This window comes from Panthera pardus, unplaced genomic scaffold, assembly GCF_024362965.1.
Source record: "Panthera pardus isolate Hobbes unplaced genomic scaffold, ASM2436296v1 HiC_scaffold_8, whole genome shotgun sequence".
Lineage (NCBI taxonomy): Eukaryota > Metazoa > Chordata > Mammalia > Carnivora > Felidae > Panthera > Panthera pardus.
The window spans coordinates 95,768,681-95,791,115 of record NW_026527013.1 but is presented as its reverse complement, the minus strand read 5'-3'; the positions used below and the strand labels follow the sequence as shown (position 1 = coordinate 95,791,115).

Here is a 22,435-nt window from a genome sequence, read left to right as displayed (position 1 = left end):
GGCACTATAAGGATTGAGTTCTTCCAAGGATCGTATCCATATTCCTCAGAAATCCTTATCTAAGTTTACATTTGAGATGTGATGTTGAAGTGGACCCCAGAAGGAGAATATCACCATACTGATACCCTCCATAAGTAATTACTAAACCAAAGTACAGGCAAGGAAGTCCAAAGAATTCTTGGGTCTGTACAGTATCTACATTTTTTAAAGCTTCATGAACATTGCCGCATCATTTAGGGACTCTTAGAATCCAAACAGAAGTCATCTTACAGATGATTTTAGTCTAAATGCCCTTGTTGACAGAAATTAAAATGAAGCTTAGGTAAGAATTTGCTAGCCATGTTCGTTTCTTCATCTGCAAATCCAATGTGTTAGTCAAGGTCCCACCGGGAAATAGATGGCACACTCACAATAAGATAATTCAAGAAAGGTTTGTTTACAGAGACCAGATCTACAAAGGTGGTTTAGAGGAAGTGCAGTGGATGGTGCCGGAACTTTGATCTCAGTTGCAGCCAAGCTGTTACCATTCCCAAGCTTGACGGGAAGAGGGCGAGCAGTTCCCGGAATGGGTAGAGCCCAGGATGGAGAGAGACTTTGTAATGGCTGCACAGCCAGCTCTAGACAACCTTAATGGGAAGCAATCAGGGTGTTAAAGACTCACCTCAGGTTTCTCCCTTTCCCTGAACTCCTGCCTAGGCTTCCCAGTGGCTAAGCCCAGGAAGAAGCTGGAGGGCATGTGGTAGGTACAGATCCACCCCCGCCCCCCAGGGCAGAGACCATCTGAGAGACAGAAGGAAGATGACCAGCAAAGTGTTCATGACGTGCTTTTCTGCTCTTCGTGCATGTAGCCGTGCAATAAGGGTGGTTCAGATAATCTACAAAGTTTTTTCAGGATCTTGGTGAAAGGATCATGAATAAAAAAGACTGTTAAATCGAATATTAAGGAAGAGTGGTTTACTCTGATGTATTTTGAGTCCGAATTGGCTTGGGCTCTACTTTATCTTACACTGTTATTGAACTTGTTCAAAAAAATTGTGGGTAGAGATCAAAGCAGTTTAAATAGATACATCCACTTGAGTAAATATCCTTGAACTCCTCTCCCACCCTGCCGTCTTCCGCTCCCCCTCCTGTTGCCAAATCCATTCAGCACCTCTAGAGGCTGTTAATACATGTAATGATTATAATAAACATCGCATTTGCTTTGGTTCCAGCTGGCTCCAGCCACCAAACTCTGTCCCATAGTTTGTATTGTTGTCTTTGCTTAATAGACAACTGCATTGTTATCATTAGAGGCTACCTTTGTCATAGATTTCTAAGTGTTGATCTTTATACATTGCATTCGTTGATTCCCTCTACATGTTTTTAAGTTTAAACTCACCATTATATTTTGTGTTTAAGAATATTTAGAATTAGGAAGCCTCAGGTAGAATTGATTACATTGTTGAGAACATTCCTCACTTCATGCCCTAAGATCTTGAAACATGTTTTTTCAGTTTTGTCCATTCCTTAAAAAGCTTTGAGGTAAAAATTAATAAATCTGCTTGCATGTGACAAACTGGTTTTAAGTTAGGCAGTCTTCCATCAGAAAACTTTAGAAGTACAGAAGTGTGATAATTCCAAAGCAAATAGAATGTATATTTTACTGTCAGGAAAAATTGTTACAGTCTATTCTAAAAAACTGAATTTATATATTTTCAATCCCGTGAAGTTGTAGAAATTATCATCATTTGAAATATTTTAGATAACAGTGACCTAAGTGAGGACTGAGAGACTCTGGATCAGAGAATATGGAATATTCTCCAGATAAATTAGCAAATTAAAACTGGGGACACTGCTGATATGTGAGATAATATTACATAAACTAGGGAACAACTATTAGATTTATATCTATTGCAAAAGGTAGTAATTTGTTATTTTTAAATGAAGGCCTTGAGCATTGTTGGGTTTATTATTATTATTTTTTTAGAGAATTAACTGGAAATGAAAAGTCAATTAATACTTTCTTTTGGAATCCAAGCCTGTTGAATTCCACAAAGACTAAACCGAAAAGATGTCTCTTTAGACAAATGCTGATAGAGTATAAGCAGATACCTAATTAATAATTCTGACTCCTCCCATTTTCTTACAATGATTTACACATAGACCAAACAAAAATCTTAGAAATACCAAAGAGATTTTTTAATCTTTTTTTATTGAAGTTATTAAATAGGAATTTGACAAATAGATGTCATACCATACAGAGCACTGTTGTTCAAAACTGAATTTTGAAATCTTTTTCTTAAACCTTATTTTTAAGGAAATCATTTAACCCCAAAGGATAGCTGAGGTTTTGAGATCTGTAAAACTCTTTTAAGAGTTCACATTGAAATATCTCAAAGTGAATTTAAAATCTTTCCCTCTTGGTTATTTAATTACAACCTGTATGCTCGCCTGTTGATTTATGGATGTTTCCTGTGTTAGATATTGAGGAAGGAGCACAGAGTTGGAAGCAGATGGTCCTGGTGAGAGTCCCAGCTCTTCAGCATCTCTGCTCCATGATTCTGGCCAAATGACTTAGGCTCTCTGAAATTCAGTTTTCTTAGCTACCAAATGTGCTTACTAACAGCAGCTAACTGACTTTGTACTTCTGAAATCATCCTCCAGCCCCTTTTTCCTTTCCGCATTCCATCTCCTGCACTGCCATATTTTCATAGCAACTGTTCATTTAAAGCTTGTTGTTCAGGGGCACCTGAGTGGCTCAGTCAGTTAGGTGTCCAACTCTGGATTTGTGCTCAGGTCATGATCTGACGGTTTGTGAGTTTGAGTCCTGCATCAGGCTCTGCACTGCTTGGGATTCTCTCTCTCCCTCTTGCTGTCTGCCCCCCACCCCAACTCGTGCACTCTCTCTCTCTCTCTCAAAATAAAGTTAAAAACAATTTTTTTAATTAAAAAAAAAAAAGGCTTGGTGTCCATGTATAGAGTCCTAGCAGACATGCTATATACGTATATGATTATTGTATTACTACATATAATCTGTTAATAAAAATGAGAAGGAGAGCCGGGGGAGGGTGGTCAGTCAGTTGGGCATCACCTCTTGATTTTGGCTCAGGTCATGATCCCAAGGTCATGAGATCGAGCCCCATGTCAGGCTCCACTCTAAGCGTGGAACCTGCTTGAGATTTCCCTCTCTCCCTCTGCCCCTCTTCTTCACTTGCTCTCTTTCTCTCTCTCTCTCTCTCTCTCTCTCTCTCTCTCTCTCTCTCCAAAAAAACCCCAAAAATTATTACAATATATTTCACACTCTTCCAAAACTTACTTATTCACTTAACAGTATATCATGGACATCTATCTGTGGTAGCACAAATGAGTGGAAATGAAAACTAGCTCATCTTTTTTGATGTCGTGATAACTGAATAATATTCCCCTATTGGACATTTTGTGAGGTAAACATCCTTGTGAATATCTCTTTGTATACTAGACTAATATTTTGGATAAACTCCTGCAGGTAGAACTCTGGTTCAGCAACATGGGCACTATTCCTTTTATAAATACTATCAGATTGTCCTCTAAATAGGGTGTGCCAATTTAGTTTGAAACCGTTTTCCCATACCACAGCCAACCTGGAATTCATTTCCACTAATCAGGCAAAAATAATACCCCTTTATTGTGATGGCTTTCTTTATTCCTTCCTTATTTTTTTAATGAAATTAAGTAATCTTTGATAGTGTGTTTCTTCTTGTGAATTGTCTTTTTATATTCTTTATCCATTTTTCTGTTGTATTGTTTATTTATGTAATTTGTTTTAGATGTTTTAATCCAGGTTGTTATTTGCCTTTTGCCTTTATTTTATACTGTTTGACAACGGGAATTTCAGCTTGAAATAGCTGGATATGTGACTCTTCATCTCAAGGTTCTATATTTCTCTTCATGCTGAAAAAGTCCTCCATATCCTAAGGTCCTCTTCTGTTTTATTTCTTTTTTTTTTTTTTTTTTTTTTTATGTTTATTTGCTCGGAGAGAGAGAGAACATATGCAAGCAGGGGAGGGACAGAGAGAGGGTGAGAGAGAATCCCAAGCAGGCCCTGCACTGACAGTGTGGATCCTGATGTGGGGCTCAAACTCCAACAAACCACGAGATCACAACTTGAGCCGAGATCGAGAGTCAGATGCTTAACCAACTGAGCCACCCAGGCACCCCTCTCTTCTGTTTTCTTCTAATACATTTTTCTAGCTCTACTTTTTAGGTGTTCTATGTATATACCATTTCTCCTTATACATGGTGTAAAGTAGGGATCAAACTTACTTTCTTCCAAATGGATGGCCAGTTGTCTTGATTTCAAATGTTGAAGTATATTTTCTAACTAAGATGAAATTCAGCACCTCTAATAAGAGTGTTAAACTCCATAAATAGATCAGTCTCTTTCTGGACTTCATTCTTTTTTTTAACCTGTTAGCACCTACTGTTTTCATTTCCATACCTTAGAATATATTTGCAAATTCTCCTCACCCTTATTTCTCAAAACTAGTTTTAGCTCTTTTTTAAGCATTATTCTGCCAGAGGCCGTGTATTGTCAAAGTTAAATTCCTCCCACAAATCATTGCATTGCCTTAAACTTTCATGTTAATATAGGAAGGACAATTTTTTTTTATAGTATGACTTTTTCCCCATCCTAGTCATGGTCTGTCTCATCATTTATTTAGTTTTTAAGTTCTTCAACAATAGTATATCATTTTATTTATATAGATTTTTCTTTTTTTTAAATTCTTCAGTGTTTTTTTGTTACTATTGTGAATAGGATACTTTTTACATTATATTTTGTAACTGACTTATTAAGATTTATGTATTTATTTTATATCTTATGTCTACCATCAGCTAAATTATTATTATCCTAATAATATTTTTGTTGTCATAAATTTTATTTACCAGAATATAAGGCCAATATGTATAGGGCAGAATCCCTTAGAAATACAAGGAGATTCTGCGGGGGAAAAAAAACAAAAACTCAATTCTCTTCCAGAGTTTGACAAAGTATAGAAAAATATAAGGATCTGTATGAGACAAAGTCTTATTAATAAAGAACCTCAGACTTAAGAGAATTGCTCTTCTGATACCCTATGATACAAAATCCAGGTATGCACATAGTCCTTCAGAAAGCAATAATAAATTCTTTCAAGTAGAAATTGTACAGGTTACATTCTCTGACCATGGATTTGTAAACCTAAGATTCCAACAATTAAAAAATAACCATAGGGGCACCCAGTAGGTTGAGAGTCTGACTTCAACTGAGGTCACAGCGGTTCTTGAGTTCGAGCCCCGTGGGTTCTGCACTGACAGCCCCTGCTTCAGATCTTCTGTCTTTCTCTCTCTCTGCCCCTCCCCCACTCACTCAAGCATGTGTACTCTCTCTCAAAAATAAGCATTTTTTAAAAAGAGAAATAAATAACTTGACCATATGGAAATTTTAAAGCATTTTTTTTAGTTTATTTATTTATTTTGAGAGAGACAGAGAGAGTAAGCAGGTGAGGGGCAGAGATAGAAGGAGAGAGGAGGGATCCCAAGCAGGCTTCTCACCGGCAGCACAGAGTCTTACTCGGACTCAAACTCATGAAATTGAGATCATGATCTGAGCCAAAACCAAGAGTTGGACACTTAACCAACTGAGCCACCCGGGCACCCCTAAAACACTTTTCTACATAATGTATTCTTCAAAGTAGTTTATTCTTGGATTAAAGAGAAAATTAAAGTTAAATTATATATTATTTAAAGAACGAAAATGAGAAAAGTCCACTTAAAAATATATAAGTAAATCTTCTATCATTATTTAGAATTGAAAATAAGTCAAGTTTCGACATAGACAAATAAAGGCAAACAAAGAAACTAGGATGGGGAAATTTATAAAGATAAAAGTGGAAGTCAATAAAGTATAAAATAAAACAGTTATTCCCCCAAAAGGGAAATAAAGCTCTATGTCAGTTTTTAATAAATAATACAACTTAAGCTCCTGGAAAACTTGATATGAAGAAAAAACAAAATTACACAACATTAAGAAAGAAAATTCGATTTTCTCTTTCTCAGAAAACCGAGGAAACAAATGACATTACAATAATTATAAGAAATACTATGTACAGATTTAAGCCAATACATTTTAAAATCCAGATTAAGGGTTTTCATGGGGAAATCCTTTATCATTACCAAAATTGACTCAAAAAGAGACTGAAATCTAAACAGACTTAAGAAATTCAAAAGATTGTTAAATACGTAACTGCTAACAAAGATCCTGACCCAGATGGTTTTATGAGTGAGTCCTTTTAAGAGACTGATCATTCTGATGTTGCTTATAATATTCCAGAATACAGAGGATAGAAACCTTGCACATTTCTAATATCAAAACATGAAAAATTAACCCAAAAAATAAAACTGTAGATCAGTCTCACTTATGAATATAAGTTAATATTCTAAATAAATATTAACAGATAGAATGTAAGGGTCTATGAAAAGAATAATATATCATGATTGGGAGTGATTTACTCCAAAAAGGCAAGGATGGTACAATATTAGGATATCTATTAGTGTGATTAATATACCACTCATAGAATGAAGGAGAATGATCACATGGTCATTATTAATAGACATTTAAAGATATTTCATAAAAATTCATTATCCATTTTGACTGGTAACTAATTTTTAAAAGGAATAGAAAGGAACTTTCTAAACATATCAGTATAGTTATTTTAACTGTCTACACATTGATTTGATGATCATGATAGGTACACTGATTAAAGTACTACAAGTGAAAACAGTCCTACTAAAGAGTTTGGGGATGGGTAATCAGTCAGAAATCAGAGCCTCTTTAGAACAGCTTAAAATAATGCAATATTCAGATTAAAATTTTCATTCCATATGATGCTAGACTTTATTTCAAATGGAAGTGAGAAGGTGGGTGTGTACACTAGGTTTATAAACCACTAGCAGAAGAAACTTTATGGGCCATTTACACCCACTCTTTTGTTTGCAGTGTATCAGAGAAGCAGGGAAATATTGATAAAGCAGAAATAATTTATGCAATTAAAAACTAGAGCCCAGAATTGGATGGTCTTCTTAGCAAATGGAGTAAGTGCCTTCTTTCTCAGGAATGACTGGTGATTGAATTTTGCCCAATTATCTTCTAGGAATGATTGCCTTCAATCATTAATTAAGTATTTGTTAAACCCCAGTTGTTATGCGAGCAGTATTATGATGGGTATTTACAGATGTAACCATGGATAAAATCGGGTCCATGCCCTCTGAAACAAACTGTATTATGAACTATGTTACAAGGTGTGATTTTCAGGTGGCACTGGGTTCAGGGAGGTGATGGCATCAGAGGCAGGCTTTGTAAGATAAATAGAATTTCCACATGTGGAGAGAAGAAATGCTTCCCAGACCAGAACAATATCAACTAAAGCATGGAGGCAGGAGCTGGAGGAAATGTCTATATAATTGAGTGGTGCTCAGACCTAGCCAAGGATCAGTATTACCCGAAGAACTTTGTTAAAAAAAAGAGAGAGAGAGAGAAGAACTCCAAGGACCCCACCATGGAGACCTAATTCAGTGACAGAGATAAGGCCCAGACATCTATGTTTTTCTAAAATCCCCATGGATGATTTCTGATGCACAGTCAGGGTTGAAACCCAGTGATGTGGTCTAGTATGTGACCAGCCTGTAAGGATTATGGAGATACTATGGGATATACTGCTGGAAAGATAGAGCAGAGCCAATGATAACTGAGTAACACTATATGGTATTGTAGGTTTGTTTGCTTCCTTTTTTTAAAGTTTATTAATTTTATTTTGAGAGACAGAGAAAGCACACACATTAGTGGAGAAGAGAGAGAGAGGGAGGTAGAGTATCCCAAGCAGGCTCCACGCTATCAGCACAGACCTCAATGCGGGGCTTGATCTCCTTAACTATGAGATCATGACCTAAGCTAAAATCAAAAGTCAGACACTTAACCAACTGAGCCACCGAGGCACCCCATCTGCTTCCTTTTTTTAATTTCTATTACATCACCACCATCCCTCCATTAGATATCAACCAGATATCCCTTATACAAAATTTGACCTCTTGTGTGAATTCAAAGGAAAACCTGTTAAATGAGAGGAAGAGGAGGAACCAATTAAGAATCTTGTTCCAGTAAGATATGGCTGTATAATCCGCCCCCCCCCAAACCTAAAACAACAGTCATTTTATTATCACTTCTAATCCTGTGAGTTGACTGGACTCAGCTAGGCAATTCTGCTTGCTCACTGTGACATTGGCAGGGGTGGGCCACAGTTGTCTGGGGGATCAGTCCAACTGGAATGTCCAAGATGGCTCACTCACATGGCTTTCAGCCAAGAGCTCAGCTGGGGCTCTACAGTGGAACATCTTTGTGGGCTTCTCACTGCGTGGCACCTGGGCTCCAGAGGAAGTGTCTCAAGGGTAAGCATTCAAAAAGGCCCCGACTACCAGGCTTCTGCTGACCTAGTTTTGGTAGCCTCGGATATATTCTGTTAGTTGAGTTGACCAGATCACTGAGGCCAACTCCTCAATGGAAGGTGAATTTAACTCCATCCCTTGATAGGAGGAGCAGCACATGCCCACAGGAAAGAAGGAAATAGATGGCTGTCGTGTTTTGGAGAATTGCTACTGCATTCTTCATGCACCAAGTACTATAGCATCAAAGTACATAAAGGAGAATTTTAGGAAGTTTAGATAGATGTCAACAAAAGTACAATTAAACAAAACAATAAGGATAAAAGGAATCTGAATAATACAAAATGCTTATGTAATAGATTTATGTCTTGAATTCCTTATCTGACGGTAAAGAATATTACCTTATTTCAGGCATCCATAGAATATCTGCTCTCCCCAAAAGAGAAGCACTTGAACCCCTATATACTGTATACAGTATTTATATACAGTATAAGGCTGAAGCCTATACATCTGTTTCCTTACCTCCCAGCCTTGCAGAAGTAGTTACAGTTGTGTTTGTTTCACCTGTTACTGTACACTACTCTGTATTAAAGGAGATTCTTCCTATTTGGGAATCCGGTACTCTGGATGGCTTTTTTACACATAGTATAAACAATTCAGTTACACATTCTGTCTTAAGTTGTTTTTTATTTGTTTTCTGAAAAGAGCGGCATTGAAGGGGGTTTATTTTGATTTTGCACAGTCTCATGATACGAGTAGTTTTGACTTGTCCTGGGTGCTCTTCATACTTCAAGGTCAACATCCAGCAACCACTGGACTCATCTTCTGATTTCCCAATACTACTGACCTAGGAATTGATCTAGAATCATTGCCTACACTTATTTTCCATGTATTGTTTTTTTAAGCCCCTTAACAAAAAGAACAATTTTAAGATTCGTGTTTTTTTAAGTCTTTGCTTTGCTTTCTGAAATTCAGTTATTTTACCATCCTAGTAAGAAACACCCAAGTCTGAGGTGGGAACCCAGGTTGTGGGGATGATGTCATTTCCTGACCTGTCAGTAATGAGTCCTAGTTGTTTATTGCTTCTATCTCAGCGTCCCCATATGATGGCTAAGAGCTCTTTCTGAACTGGATCTTGGCATTAAACCAGCCAGGATGAGAAGTTTAAGCAACCAGCCATCTTCCTCAGTAACGCTCAGATCTGTTTGCCGTTGCAGGTCGTCACGCTGTGGTACAGAGCTCCAGAAGTCTTGCTTCAGTCCAGCTACGCCACCCCCGTGGACCTCTGGAGTGTTGGCTGCATATTTGCAGAAATGTTTCGTAGAAAGTAAGAGATGCCTTTTGTTTCACTCTGTCTTCCTTAGAAAGAGGCTTTTTGGTCTTCAGTAATTTAAGTGACAGCAAAGCATTTCTGTTGCAAGTAAGCTCATGCTAGGTCCAGATCCACCTGCTTCGGGTACCATGTCAAAGCCTGTCCTGGAGACGCTGTCTCTATGGTGTACTTACGGTGTAAGTCCTTACGGTGTACTTTTGTATGACTCTAGCTTCCAGCTCTCAGAAACTCTGTTTGGAAAGTAACATGCCACTGTTCTTATGACTTATTTTTGTTGATGATGATAGGACGTAAAAATATCCTCACGGTGGACTTTGTACACAGGAGAAGGACAAAGGCTGTTAAATGTATGGAAATTTTGATGGTGAGAATAGTTGCTTAAACAGAATGTTCAGATTGAAAAGGAATAGGCAAAGAAGATGTCAGCACTGCTTCAGAATACTGAAAATGCTGTCAGATGGAGGAGAGATTAGACATACCCAGGCACCACAGAGAGCAAGACAAGGACCAAAGATACAGAAATTACAGAAATAAAGACTTTTGCACAGAAGTGGGAAAATCTAATGTTAGGCAGTCCCCTGAAGAGACGATTGGGGTCACTGAAAGTGGTGTATCCTCACTGGGTATTCAAGAAGAAACTGGACCACCACACATTGGAAGTGTTTGCAGTGGCATTCTTGGAGTGGGTGGATGGGCTAGATGACCTCCAGAGCCCTCTGATTCTGAGAGTCTATGATTCATTTGATTTTCAGGTCACAACAAGTAGCCAAACAATACAACAAAGATCTGCCGGGAAAATAATCCATTCCCAGGCACGAAATTCAGCAAATCAAAATTAAGCAGAGAACCTAATCATAATCTAATGACTCCTTGTTTTCTATTTTCATTTCCCTATGTCCCTGGGAAACGTGAGTTGGGAAGCTGAGTATATTCCCGTTGCGCATGTTATGTTCAGAGTGTTGGCTACATGATAGCTCACAAGGAAGAGAAGTGCTTGACTCTTCTTCTGTTTTAACCAAATTAAGTTTTAGTGCATGTAATAAATTTGGGGACCTATTTTTAGAATTCAGCATTTTTGTATATTGCTCACAGGAAGGGATCATGCCAAAGAAATCAAAGTACATAGATGTTTGATGCAGGCCTACTGTATGCCAAGTACAGGACCAAACTTCTTCCCTTCTGTTACCTTTTTATGCTTCCTTATCAAAGATAACTGAGAGGCACCTGGGTGGCTCAGTGCGTTAAGCGGCTGACTCTTGATTTTGGCTCAGGTCATGATCTCTTTGTTCGTGAGATCGAGCCTCACCTTGGGCTTTACCCTGACAGCCCAGAGCCTGCCCTGACAGCCCAAAGCCTGCTTGGGATTCTCTCTCTCTGGCCCTCTCCTGAGCACATGCTCTCTAAATAAATAAATAAACTAATTAATTTAAAAAAAAGATAATTGAGATGCAGTGATAAATTCATTTGTCTAACATCAAGCAGCTAAAAAGTAGCAAGGGTATTATTCCAAATGAAGTCTTGTGAGTTTTAATCCAATGTAGTTTTTCTACCAAGGAAGGAAGAAAATAAGTAATATTGAATTCAGCTGCAATGTTTACCAAACAAGCTAAATAAGTGGTTTGGAAGTGTAGTCCTTGGACCTAAGGCATCAGCATCACTAAGGACCTTGGTAGAAATGCAGATTCCCAGCTCCCCCCATCCCTACCCCAGCCCACTGGATCAGAGGCTCTTGGGCTGGGGCTCAGCAACTTGTGTTTTCACCAGCCCTCCTGGCTAGTCTAATTCACCCTCCAGGGTAAGGACCACGGGGTTGGATGACAAGATCACCAGGGATGAGCAATGTAGATGTGCAATTCCCAGACCTCTCCCTTAGAGATTCTGATTCATAACTAGGCTGGGGCCAGGCATTCTTGTTTTTAAAAGTACCTCATGTAAAATTCTTTTCATCAGACAAGTGTAGAAAACATTGGGTTAAAGCATTATGGTCAGAACAGGAAATAATTTACTGTCAGTATGGCAAGGTGGGAGACAAGCAGGCATTCTAGTTCATCCCATAAATAACTTCGTTCACCTAAGAGCTGATTAGAGAAATGTCTGTTAAAATTACATTGATATGTCCGGAATTGTCCTCAGATATAAAGATTGATCCTGCTTTTGTAATAAGGGGGAGAGTGATCAGTTTTGGGGGTTTTGTTTTGGGGGGGACTGTTTGTTTTTAAGTAGGCTTCATGCCCAGTGTGGAGCCCAGTATTGGACTTGAACTCACAACCCTGAGATCAAGACTTGACCTGAGATCAAGAGTTGGATGCTTAGGGGCACCTGGGTGGCTCAGGTGGTTAAGCGTCCGACTTTGGCTCAGGTCATGATTTCTCCGTTCTTGAGTCAAGCCCTGTGCCGGGGTCTGTGCTGACAGCTCAGAGCCTGCAGCCTGCTTTGGATTCTGTGTCTCCCTCTCTCTCTGTTCCTCCCCCACTCACACTCTGTCTCTCTCTCTCAAAAGTGAATAAAGATTTAAAAACAAAACAAAACAAAAACAAAAAACGAGTTGGACGCTTAACCAACTGAGCCGGCTAGGCACCCCTGATCGGTTTTTTTTCAATAGTACAAGACTTGAATACCAGCCACTATTGATGATAAAACCATTATTTTTCTGAAAGATGTTAAAAGAAAGATAAAATTTAAGATATGTAGTGTTAAGCATTCACTAGTAAGGAATTTGCTGTATTTCTAAGCTAGTTGCTACCTATGCAACGGTTGTAACCTGAATTTTCATTTTATAGCATTAAAGCACTTTCCCACTGAAGTGGTGACATAATTGCTAATCTGGTTCCCAGTCTAGCTTGCAGAATCCTATATAACCTGGGATATATATGAAACATTATTTCTACTAATTCATCAAAACCTATTTTCCATTTATAACATTTTTTTTCTACGGAAAAACTCATTCTCTCTTCCAATCCAACATGACAGGGATACCCGTCTCTTCACCCCAGCATGGAGTCTGGGAAGGGGGACTCAATGTTGGAGGCTTAGGGAAACGCTGCTTTCATGATGGCAGCAACAGTCTGCTTCAGTTTACTAGGAAAGTGAGATGATGAGTAGAGACCCGTTGGCTTTTTAGATGTGCACAAAAGAAAGTACTCTGTCTCTTGGAGCTTTGCATAGAGGTAGTAAATTGAGAATTAATTGCCTGAAGGAGGAAGCAATATCAGAATCCAGGCCCATGTGGACGAAGGAGAATGAATCCAGGCTTAGTACACACCATTCACAGGGTGGGTGCCCTGTCTCCTAAGTAGTTCCTGCTTTGGCTTTGACCTTGAATATGGCCGTAGGATCTGACCTTTGTTCCTACTCTGTTCTTGTTTGGTATTTCCTATGATAATACCAAGATAATCTGATTGTGCCCGCTTCTTACTTATGTCAGATGAGTTCTGTGGTCCAGTCCCCAGCTGGTCCTGATTCTGTCTTGATTCCTGAGTCCATCTTGACACACCTATTGCAGTGTCCAGCTGAGAATTTACAAGCCATAGATTCTGAAAGCAGACTCCCTCATTACCTTAGGCTAACTCTAAATCAGAGAATCCTGGCATGTGTCCACTCTGGGTTCCTACTTGTTATTATGGCAGTATTTCCCAAATTTTGTCATCTTTTTTAACACTTTCATGATTTTTGCCATATCCTCGGGACAACTATACTTACTTAATTTTTTAACCTAAACAATTTACCTTTTTTTTTTTAATTGGAGTATAATTGACATACAATATTATGTTAGTTTCAGGTGTACAACATAGTGATTCAACATTCGTATACATTACAGATCAATCGCCACATTAAATCTAGATCCTATCTGTCACCATACGAAGTTGTTATGTATTATTAACTCCAGGCATACCTCATTTTATTGTGCTTTGCAGATGCTTTTTTTTTTTTTTTTAACAAATTAAGGTTTGTGTCCTGCCCCAAACAAGTCTGTCAGCACCATTTTTCCAACAGCATTTGCTTACTTCATGTCTCTGTGTTACATTTTGGTAATTCTTGTAATATTTCAAGCATTTTAATTATTATCATATTTGTTATGATGATCTGTGATTAGGACTCACTGGAAACTCAGATGATGATTAACATTTATTAGCAATAAAGTATTTTTAATTAATGTATATACATTGTGTTTTTAGACATAATGCTATTGCATACTTAATAGACAAGAGGGTAATGTTAAACATAACTTTTTTATGCACTGGGAAACCAAAAAATTCATTTGGTTCACTTTACTAATATTTTATTATGGTGGTCCGGAACTAAAGCCACGGTATCTCCAAGATTTGCCTATATTGCATTCATTTCTCCTCTCTTATTATTATCTTTCTTCTACTAACTTTAGGTTTGTTCTTCTATTCCTTTAGGTATAAAGTTAAATTGCTTATTTGAGATTTTTCCTGTTTCTTGAGGTAGACTTGTATTACTGTAAAATTCGGTCTTGGAACTGCTTTTGCTGTGTCTCATAGATTTTGGACTGTTGTCTTTATATTTCATTTGATTTCCTCTTTGATTTTTTCATTGACCCTTAGGTTGTTTAGTAGCATGTTGTTTAGTCTCCATATGTTTGTGGTTTTTCTAGTTTTCTTGTAATTGATTTTTAGTTTCATACCATCGTGCTTTGAAAGACGCCATATATGATTTTAATCCTTAAATTTATTAAGACTTGTTTTATGTCTTAACATGTGATCTATCCTGGATAATGTTCCGTGTACACTTGAAAAGAATGTAAATTCTGTTGCTTTTGGATGTTATGTTCTGTAAATATCTGTTCAGTTCATCTGCTGTAAGATGTCATTTAGGCTAATGTTTCCTTATTGATTTTCTGTCTAAATGATCTATCCATTGGTATAAAGTGGAGTGTTAAAGTAGTCCCCTGCTATTACTGTGTAACTGTCAGTTTCTCCCTTTATATTTGCTAATATTTGCTTTATATGTTTAGGTGCCCCATGTTGGGTGTGTACATATATGTGTTATATCTTCTTATTGGACTGATCCCTTTATGATTATAAAATGTTTTTCTTTGTCTCTTGTTACAGTCTTTGTTTTAAAGCCTGTTTTTTTCTGATACGAATATTGCTACTTTAGCTTTCTTTTCATTCCAATTTGCCTGGGATATCTTTTTCCATCCCTTCATTTTCAGTCTGTGTGTCTTTAGATCTGAAATGAGTCTCTTATAGTCGACATATAAATAGGTCTTGTTTTTTTTTATCCATTCAGCCACTCTGCCTTTCTATTGGAGCATTTAGTCCATTTACTTTTAGAGTATTTATTGATGGATAGGTAATTATTGCCATTTTATTGATTGTTTTCAGGTTCTTTTTATAGTTCTCTGTTCCTTCTAATTTTTTTCTCTTCCCTTGTGACTTGGTGACTCTCCTCAGTGTTATGTTTTGTATTTCTTTCTCTTTATTTTTGCATGTCTGTCAGAGGTATTTGGTTTGTGGTTACCATGAGGTTCATATATAATATTCTATATATACATATAGCAGTCTATTTTAGGTGGATCGTTTCCTATTTTCACACACATGCTAAAACCACTACATTTTTACTCCCTTCCATCCATGTTTTATGTTTTTGACACTATTATATACTATTTTGTGTATTCCTTGACTGATTATCATAGGTCTAGATGATTTTACTATTTTCGCCTTTTAACCTTCATACTAGCTATGTGGTAGATAATCTACTACCTTTACTATAAATTTACCGTTACCGGTGAGATTTTTTTTTTCTTTCATAATTTTCTCCTTTCTAGTTATGGCATTTTCTTCTCCATTTAAGAAAAAAAATTTTTTAAGTTTATTTTTGAGAGAGGGAGTGCACGCAGATGTGCTCATGCAAATGGGAGGGGCAGAGAAAGAGAGAGAATCCCATCTGGGCTCTGCACAGTCAACACAAAGCCTGAGGTGGGGCTTGATCTCACAAACTGTGAGATCATAATCTCTGCCGAAATCAAGAGTTGGCCACTTAACCAACTGAGCCACCCAGGTGCCCCACCCCCTTTTTTTTTATTTTATAGAGAGTGTGCAAGCAGGGGCGAGAGGCAGAGCGAAAGAGAAAATCTTAAGCAGGCTCCACACTCAGTGCAGAGCCGTCCACTGCAGGGCTGAATCCCACAACCCTGGGATCCTGACCTGAGATGAAATCAAGAGTAGGATGCTCAACCTACTGAGCCACCCAGTCACCCCTCTTTTCCATTTAAAGAAATCTCTTGAAGATTTCTTGTAAGGTTAGTTTGGTGCTGATAAACTCCTTTAGCTTTTGCTTGTCTGCAAAACTCTCTACCTCTCCTATTCTGAATAATTACCATGATAGGTAGAGTATTCCTGGTTATAAATTTTTCCCTTTCAACGCTTTGAATATATCCTGCCAGTCCCTTCTGGCCTGTAAAGTTTCTGCTGAAAAATCAGATGATAGCCTTATGGGGGTTCCCATGTTTGTAACTAGTGGTTTCTCTCTTGCTGCTTTTAAGAGTCTCTATCTTCAACTGTTGACACTTTAATTATAATGTGTCTTGGTGTGGATCTCTTTGAGTTTATCTTATTTGGGATTCCATATGATTCCTGGACTTGGATGTCTTTTCTTTCACCGGGTTAGGGAAGTTTTTAGCCATTTTTTTTTCAAATAGGTTTTCTGTACCTTTCTGTCTCTCTTCTCCTTCTAGGATCCACAAAATATCAAATATTAGTGTCCCAGAGATCTCTTAAACTATCCTCAATTTTTTTTTCATTCTTTTTTCCTTTTTCCTATTTCAGTTGGGTGATTTCTACTTACATTGTCTTCCAGATCACTGATCCCGTTCTTCTGGGAACCTCTAACCCGCTATTGATTCCCTCTAGTGTATTTTTCATTTCAGTTATTGTATTCTTCAGCTCTGATTGGTTCTCTTTTTTTTTTTAATTTTTAATTTTATTTTGAGAGAGAGAGAGAGCACGCACACATGCAGGGGAGAGGGCCAGAAGTGGGGGGGGGGGGGGAGAGAGAGAGAGAGAGAGAGAGAGAGAGAGAGAGAGAGAGAGAGAGAATTTCAAGCAGGCTCCACACTCAGCATGGAGCCCAATGTGGGGCTCAATCCCATGACCCTGGGATTGTGTCCTGAGCCAAAATCAAGAGTCAAACACTCAACCAACTGAGCCACCCAGGCACCCCTAGTTGGTTCTTTTTTATATTTTCTAGACAATTTACTTTTGTTAGCCTCATCCTAAGTAAAAATATATAAAATCACAGATTTGATGAACCAGTTATTTATGTGTCTAGTACACACTCAAATAGATATATAACCATTAAAATTATTGAGAAACGTAGTCCATGTTCAACCCCTAAAATCATCTCTCTCACATGTCACCAGTGGTCTATGTCACATGTTGGAAACCTTTTAACAAGCATTTCATTTAATCTACAAGTAACTTACTGCGTGGCTACTATATGCAAGACCCTTTTCTAGAGAGATAAATTAAATTCTAGTGGGGAAGAGAGGCATTGCGTGCATGATTAGTTAATTAGCCAGAGCCAGGTAAATGCTATGAAGAAGCATAGGGTTCTGTGAATAGGTATAATGAGAAGAGTGTTTCCAGAGAGGGAAAGAGATTTCTTAGTGGAAGGCCAGAAGTCAGGATTAACCTTACTTAGAGGTCACATCCTAGTTGTTTAAATAAAATTATTGAGGAATAATCATTTATGTATTAGGAAGGCTCACCATTCTCCATAAAACCTAAGGAGAAAAATAAGAAACAAAGGGAGGTGACATTTGTCTGTCATGTGACAGACACAGGGCCAGGCCCTTCACACACATTATCTCACTAAACCCACATTCTGAGGACTATTATCCAGTTTCCAGATGACAGGCCAAAGTCTCCTGCAAGGAGAGTAAATAATTGTCCATGGGCACACAGCTCTTAAATGGCAGAGCCAAATTTGAACCCAAGTCTGCCTGACTGTATAACGTTTGATTGTTTTTCACTCTGTCATGTTTCTGCCCTTGCTGTTGCTTCACCTATTAGGTTATATTTTTATCTGGAATGTTTTATGCATTATTACAGTGTAGCAGCAATGACATTTTAGAAGGTCAAGAAGCAAACCATGCATTTAATACCTTTGATTTCCAGTCTCTCCTGTCTTAGAAAAGTTGGCCAATTCTCTGTGATATTATTAAGAGTTGCCAGAGAGGGACGCCTGTGTAGCTTAATTGTTTAAGTTACCAACTTGATTTTCGGCTCAGGTCATGATCTCATGGTCTTGAGAACGAGCCCTGCGTCGGGCTCCACGTTGAGCATGCATGGAGCCCCCTTAAGATTCTCTCCCTTTGCCCATCCCCACTTGTACATGCATGCTCTCTCTCTCTCATAAAAAAAAAAAAAAAAAAAAATGAGTTGCCAGAGAGTTTTAATACTATCTATCAATATCATCTGGGTTTAATAATTGCCCCAATGACTTACAGCAGCATTTTACAAAATGGATGAGAGTTGAAGTTTTTTTTATCCTCCTTTAGCTCTTTGTCTATGGGTAGTCCATCTGTACTCCACATTGAGTTACCTTCTAATACTAAAAAACAGTATTAGGAATTTGGTCAGCTAGCCAGGCTGAAGGATGGGACGAGATGGGATAGGATGGATGGATGAGATAGATTGATTTTTAACGTTATAGCAAATTAAATTCACAATTGCTAACTATCCAGGTTATCTTGTGATCCTGATCAGAACTATTGTCTGTGGTTTGAAGGTTATGGGGTTTTCCAGGTTATAGCAAAGTCATAAAAAGAAAATGCACGTTCGAAAAAAAACTAATTCTAAAACTAGTTCTTTGAATATGGAGATTGTGGTAAGCAGATAGTAATTCTTAGAAGTTCTCAGTTGCCAACTCTACTGATGCCTAGCTAAGAAATGCCAAATGCTATTAGGAAGAATATAATAAATACAGTCACTGTTGGAAGGAAACAAACAAGGCTTCATGGTTATATTATCCCATGTATGGTGGCCTCTCTAGGCTTGTCGTCATTGATTTCTATGAATTAAATACCCAGTAGCTGAGAAACAGACAGTGAAACTGTCTTTTGTGGCTGAGTGGTCTGTGAACAGATGTCTTTAAAATGTCACTGAGTGCCTTGCCAGTTTTCCCATTGGTTACTGTGTTGGTGGTTCCCCATATTTGAATGCTCTCTCCTTAGTGACATCAGTAAAATGCGGTCCTTAATTAAGGGCTGACCTGAATAACAAGGCACCAGAAGGCAAGCTGTAGCCTGTAAGTGGAAACCCATTACCTCAGGTTAGGTCAGAACACGTGTGTGGAAACCAGGGCACTTAGCTGGACCTTGAGATTTCTTATCTCTTCTTGGGTGCTTTCCTAGGCCCTTTTATTTATGTATTTATTTTTCTTTAAAGAACCAACCAACCAAGTGGGAAGAACTTTAAAGAAGCCTTTTCTTGAGTAAGGAAATACCCACAATGGTACTTAGGAAAAGAACTGATCTTGGTTGAATAATGCATAAAAGGTAGTTCTAATAACAAAGGAGCACCATTAATGTAATCAGTGTTGATTTCTCTTATTCTTAATATGTGTTTTACTTTAACATGAATTTGAAAAATGCATTCGTTTTCACGATGCATATCGAGATGCTGCCTTAAGCCATGGCCTTTCCCTGTCGGGACAGCTCTGCGGCACTTGGGCATCCCAACCCACAGCCACTTGAGTCTGGCACCCTGGGTCTGCCTGTTCTGTGGTCTTCTCTGCAAACTGGATTTTATCTTTATAGTATTCTTCTGCCATTCTGTCATCCTGTCCTTCCCTCCAACTGCCCGAGTCATTGCTTCCCTTTTACTGACAATTACTGCTCTGTGACTTCTCCCCGTGGTCTCATCCCTATTCTTTTTTATTTTTTAAGTTTATTTATTTATTTTGAGAGAGAGAGAGAGAGAGAGAGAGAGAGAGCAGGAGGGGCAGAGAGAGAGGGAAAGAGAGAGAATCCCAAGCAGGCTCCACACTGTCATTGCAGAGCCCCACATGGGGCTTGAACTCATGAACCGCGAGACCATGACCTGAGCTGAGATCGAGTCGGATACTTAACCGACTGAGCCACCCATGTGTCCCTGGTCTCATCCCTGTTCTGAGCAGCTGCTTCCCCCTTCTCTGGCTCTCACAACTTCTACTCATCCTTTCTACTCTGTCCCTTGGAATCCCTGTTCTGAGCCACAGGTTGCCCCACTTCGCTGAAATTTCCTCACAGTCTCCTTCTCCAGGGCATTTTCTGTCAATGCTCTCTTCCCTCAGAATAGAACTGGAATGTTCTTGGGCATCTGCTCCTGAGGGCAATATTCTGCCATTATTCTCTCATCTCCTTTTTGCCATCCTCTCCTCCTCCCCCTCCCCCATCTTAATTATATCACCTGTCACATACAGGACCAGTGATTTGGTTTTGGTTTTTTTTAAGCATAAAGCTTTCTTGAAGCATAGTAGCTTTTTCAGAGCTACGCTGAGGTAAGAACTGTTACCAATGGAAGTGTTTTGCATGTAGAAGGAAACAGCAGATTGAGGGTCCTGACTGAGTTCGCTCACATCACTCAGCTTACCCTCTCTCCCTGTCCCCCAGCCTGTACTTAAGCATTCAGGACCTTCTGATGTACTTGTGTCCTTTGCTCACTCCTCATGGGCACTGCACCTTAGGCGTCATCATCCAAGTGTTCCACCATGTAAAATAAAGCCCGGCTTACAGACAGGATCAAGGGCAACTAGAGCACACAAGCTTTCCAACACTTGCCATCTGAGCTTTTGGTGGCCACATCTCCTGTCCTCTGGATCCATAGTCTCAGACCTGGTTCCATGCACAATTTCTTACCCTCCGAACCCCTCTAGTCTTTAAACCCAGTCCGTTCCCATAGTCCCAAACCAACATTCAGCCATGTCTCCACTTCATTGAGATGAGTGAGGCTATCCAAAGTGAGCTCCTCTGTGCCCCTTCTTTCAACCCAAAATATCTCTCCTTATCCTCGCCCTCTCTCCTTCTTCTCTCCCGTTTGCAAGAAGGTTGCATTCTTCTTCCTTATAAGACAAGCCCTTCATCTTATGTTCTTGATCCTACCCTGCTTCTGGACTCTCCCCACCATCCATCATCCCTTCTGATTTTCTGCTCCAGAGTCTCCCTGTCTACTAGCTCTCACGGCTCCATCCTAGAAAAGACCTCACTCCCCCTTTCTGTGCCCTCAGTCTTTCTCCTTCCTTTCATGGCCAAACTTCTAAAAAGAACAGAGTCTCTACATGCAGCCGCCACCTCTTTACCATTTGCCATTCCCTAAATCTTTCCAGTGATAAAAATAACAGATAATATTTATTAGGAACTTGCTATGAGCTAAACACTATACTAAGGGCCTTAAAATATATGATTTCTTAACATCTCAGAGTAACTTCACGGGATACTGTTGTCCCCCACTTTACAGGTAAGAAAACTGAGGCCTGAGAAGATAAAGTAGTACAGAATCCCACAGCTAATAAATGCTGAGGAGATGCTCTGAAGCCAGGCTTATCTGACTGCACAATCCTCCTAGCGATGCATCTGCTGCCTTCTGAGTTGATACGAACCATCTCTCCATCCTCATCTTGCTTGGTGTCTTCAGCATCTGAATCCCATGACCATTTGTCCCATTAAACCCTCCCTGTCCTTGCTGTTGGTGAAGAGCACACTACAAGGTACCTCTGCCTTTGTCTTCTTTACCGGCTCTTCTTCATCTTTCTCTTCCAAACCTAGATGTTCCCAAAGACTTTCTGTCTAGATAAGATGCAGATGGGCTCCAGAGCCACGTTCCTGTTCCCTGATGGACTGTCTGCCAACCATCTCACAGACACCTTGCCTTCACCAGACCCCCCACACCAGCAATTCCTCTTGCCATCATTTTTCCTGTTAATGGAACCAACATCCTCACAGTTACCCAGCTGGGTCCTCAAAGTCACTTTGGGATCCTCCTCATCCTTCTCATATTTCCAAGCCCTGTGGTTCCCGTCTCCACAGGGTCAGTCAGATCTTGCCTCTTTGTATCATGACTTCTGTCACCTCAGTTTGGGCCTTGACAGTCAACCTAAAGCACTAACCTGCCAGCCTGCTTTCCTGTCTCCTGCCTGTTCATGGATTCAGGATAAATCGGTCTTTCCATTGTCACCCCTTTACAAAAACCTGTTAAAACTGGTGTAGGATCTTTGGCTCTCAAGACCTTCTAAAGAAGCCCCCAACTTTATTCTGGCCTCAGCACATATTCCTGTCCAAGATGTAACTTACAGGTTAGTGAAAGCAACCTACCTTTTGACCCCAAAATACACATCATGATTTTCCTCCTTAGAACCCATGTGATTCTCTTGACCTGGGTGCCCACCTGCCCCCTTTCATTTTCCAGAGCTAAACCTAGAGGCTACTTCTTCAGAAGGAGACCTGCCGCACTCCCCCCACCTCCATGACTCCTCAGCACCCTGTGTGCACCTGTCTCATGGCACTTTTCTCAGCCACTTTCTTCCTGCACACTTACGTCGTCCACCACAACTACAGTAATAATGTGATGCAGAGCCGTATTCTTTCTTAGGAACCAGATACTTAGTCCTGTTTTGTCCCTGCCCTGCCAGCTCTGTGACTAAAGGCAAGCCATCAGCCTGGAG

General features: G+C 39.2%; 1 protein-coding gene across 3 annotated transcripts in view; it reads left to right on the top strand.

Moving 5' to 3' along the window:
* Positions 1–22,435, top strand: part of CDK6 (cyclin dependent kinase 6) — a 251,663-nt gene that overhangs the window by 173,799 nt on the left and 55,429 nt on the right. For all 3 annotated transcript variants that reach the window (XM_019443315.2, XM_019443314.2, XM_053897582.1), the window contains exon 5: positions 9,651–9,760. In XM_019443315.2, the coding sequence (XP_019298860.1) occupies positions 9,651–9,760 (110 nt within the window). The remainder of the gene's footprint in view (positions 1–9,650; positions 9,761–22,435) is intronic.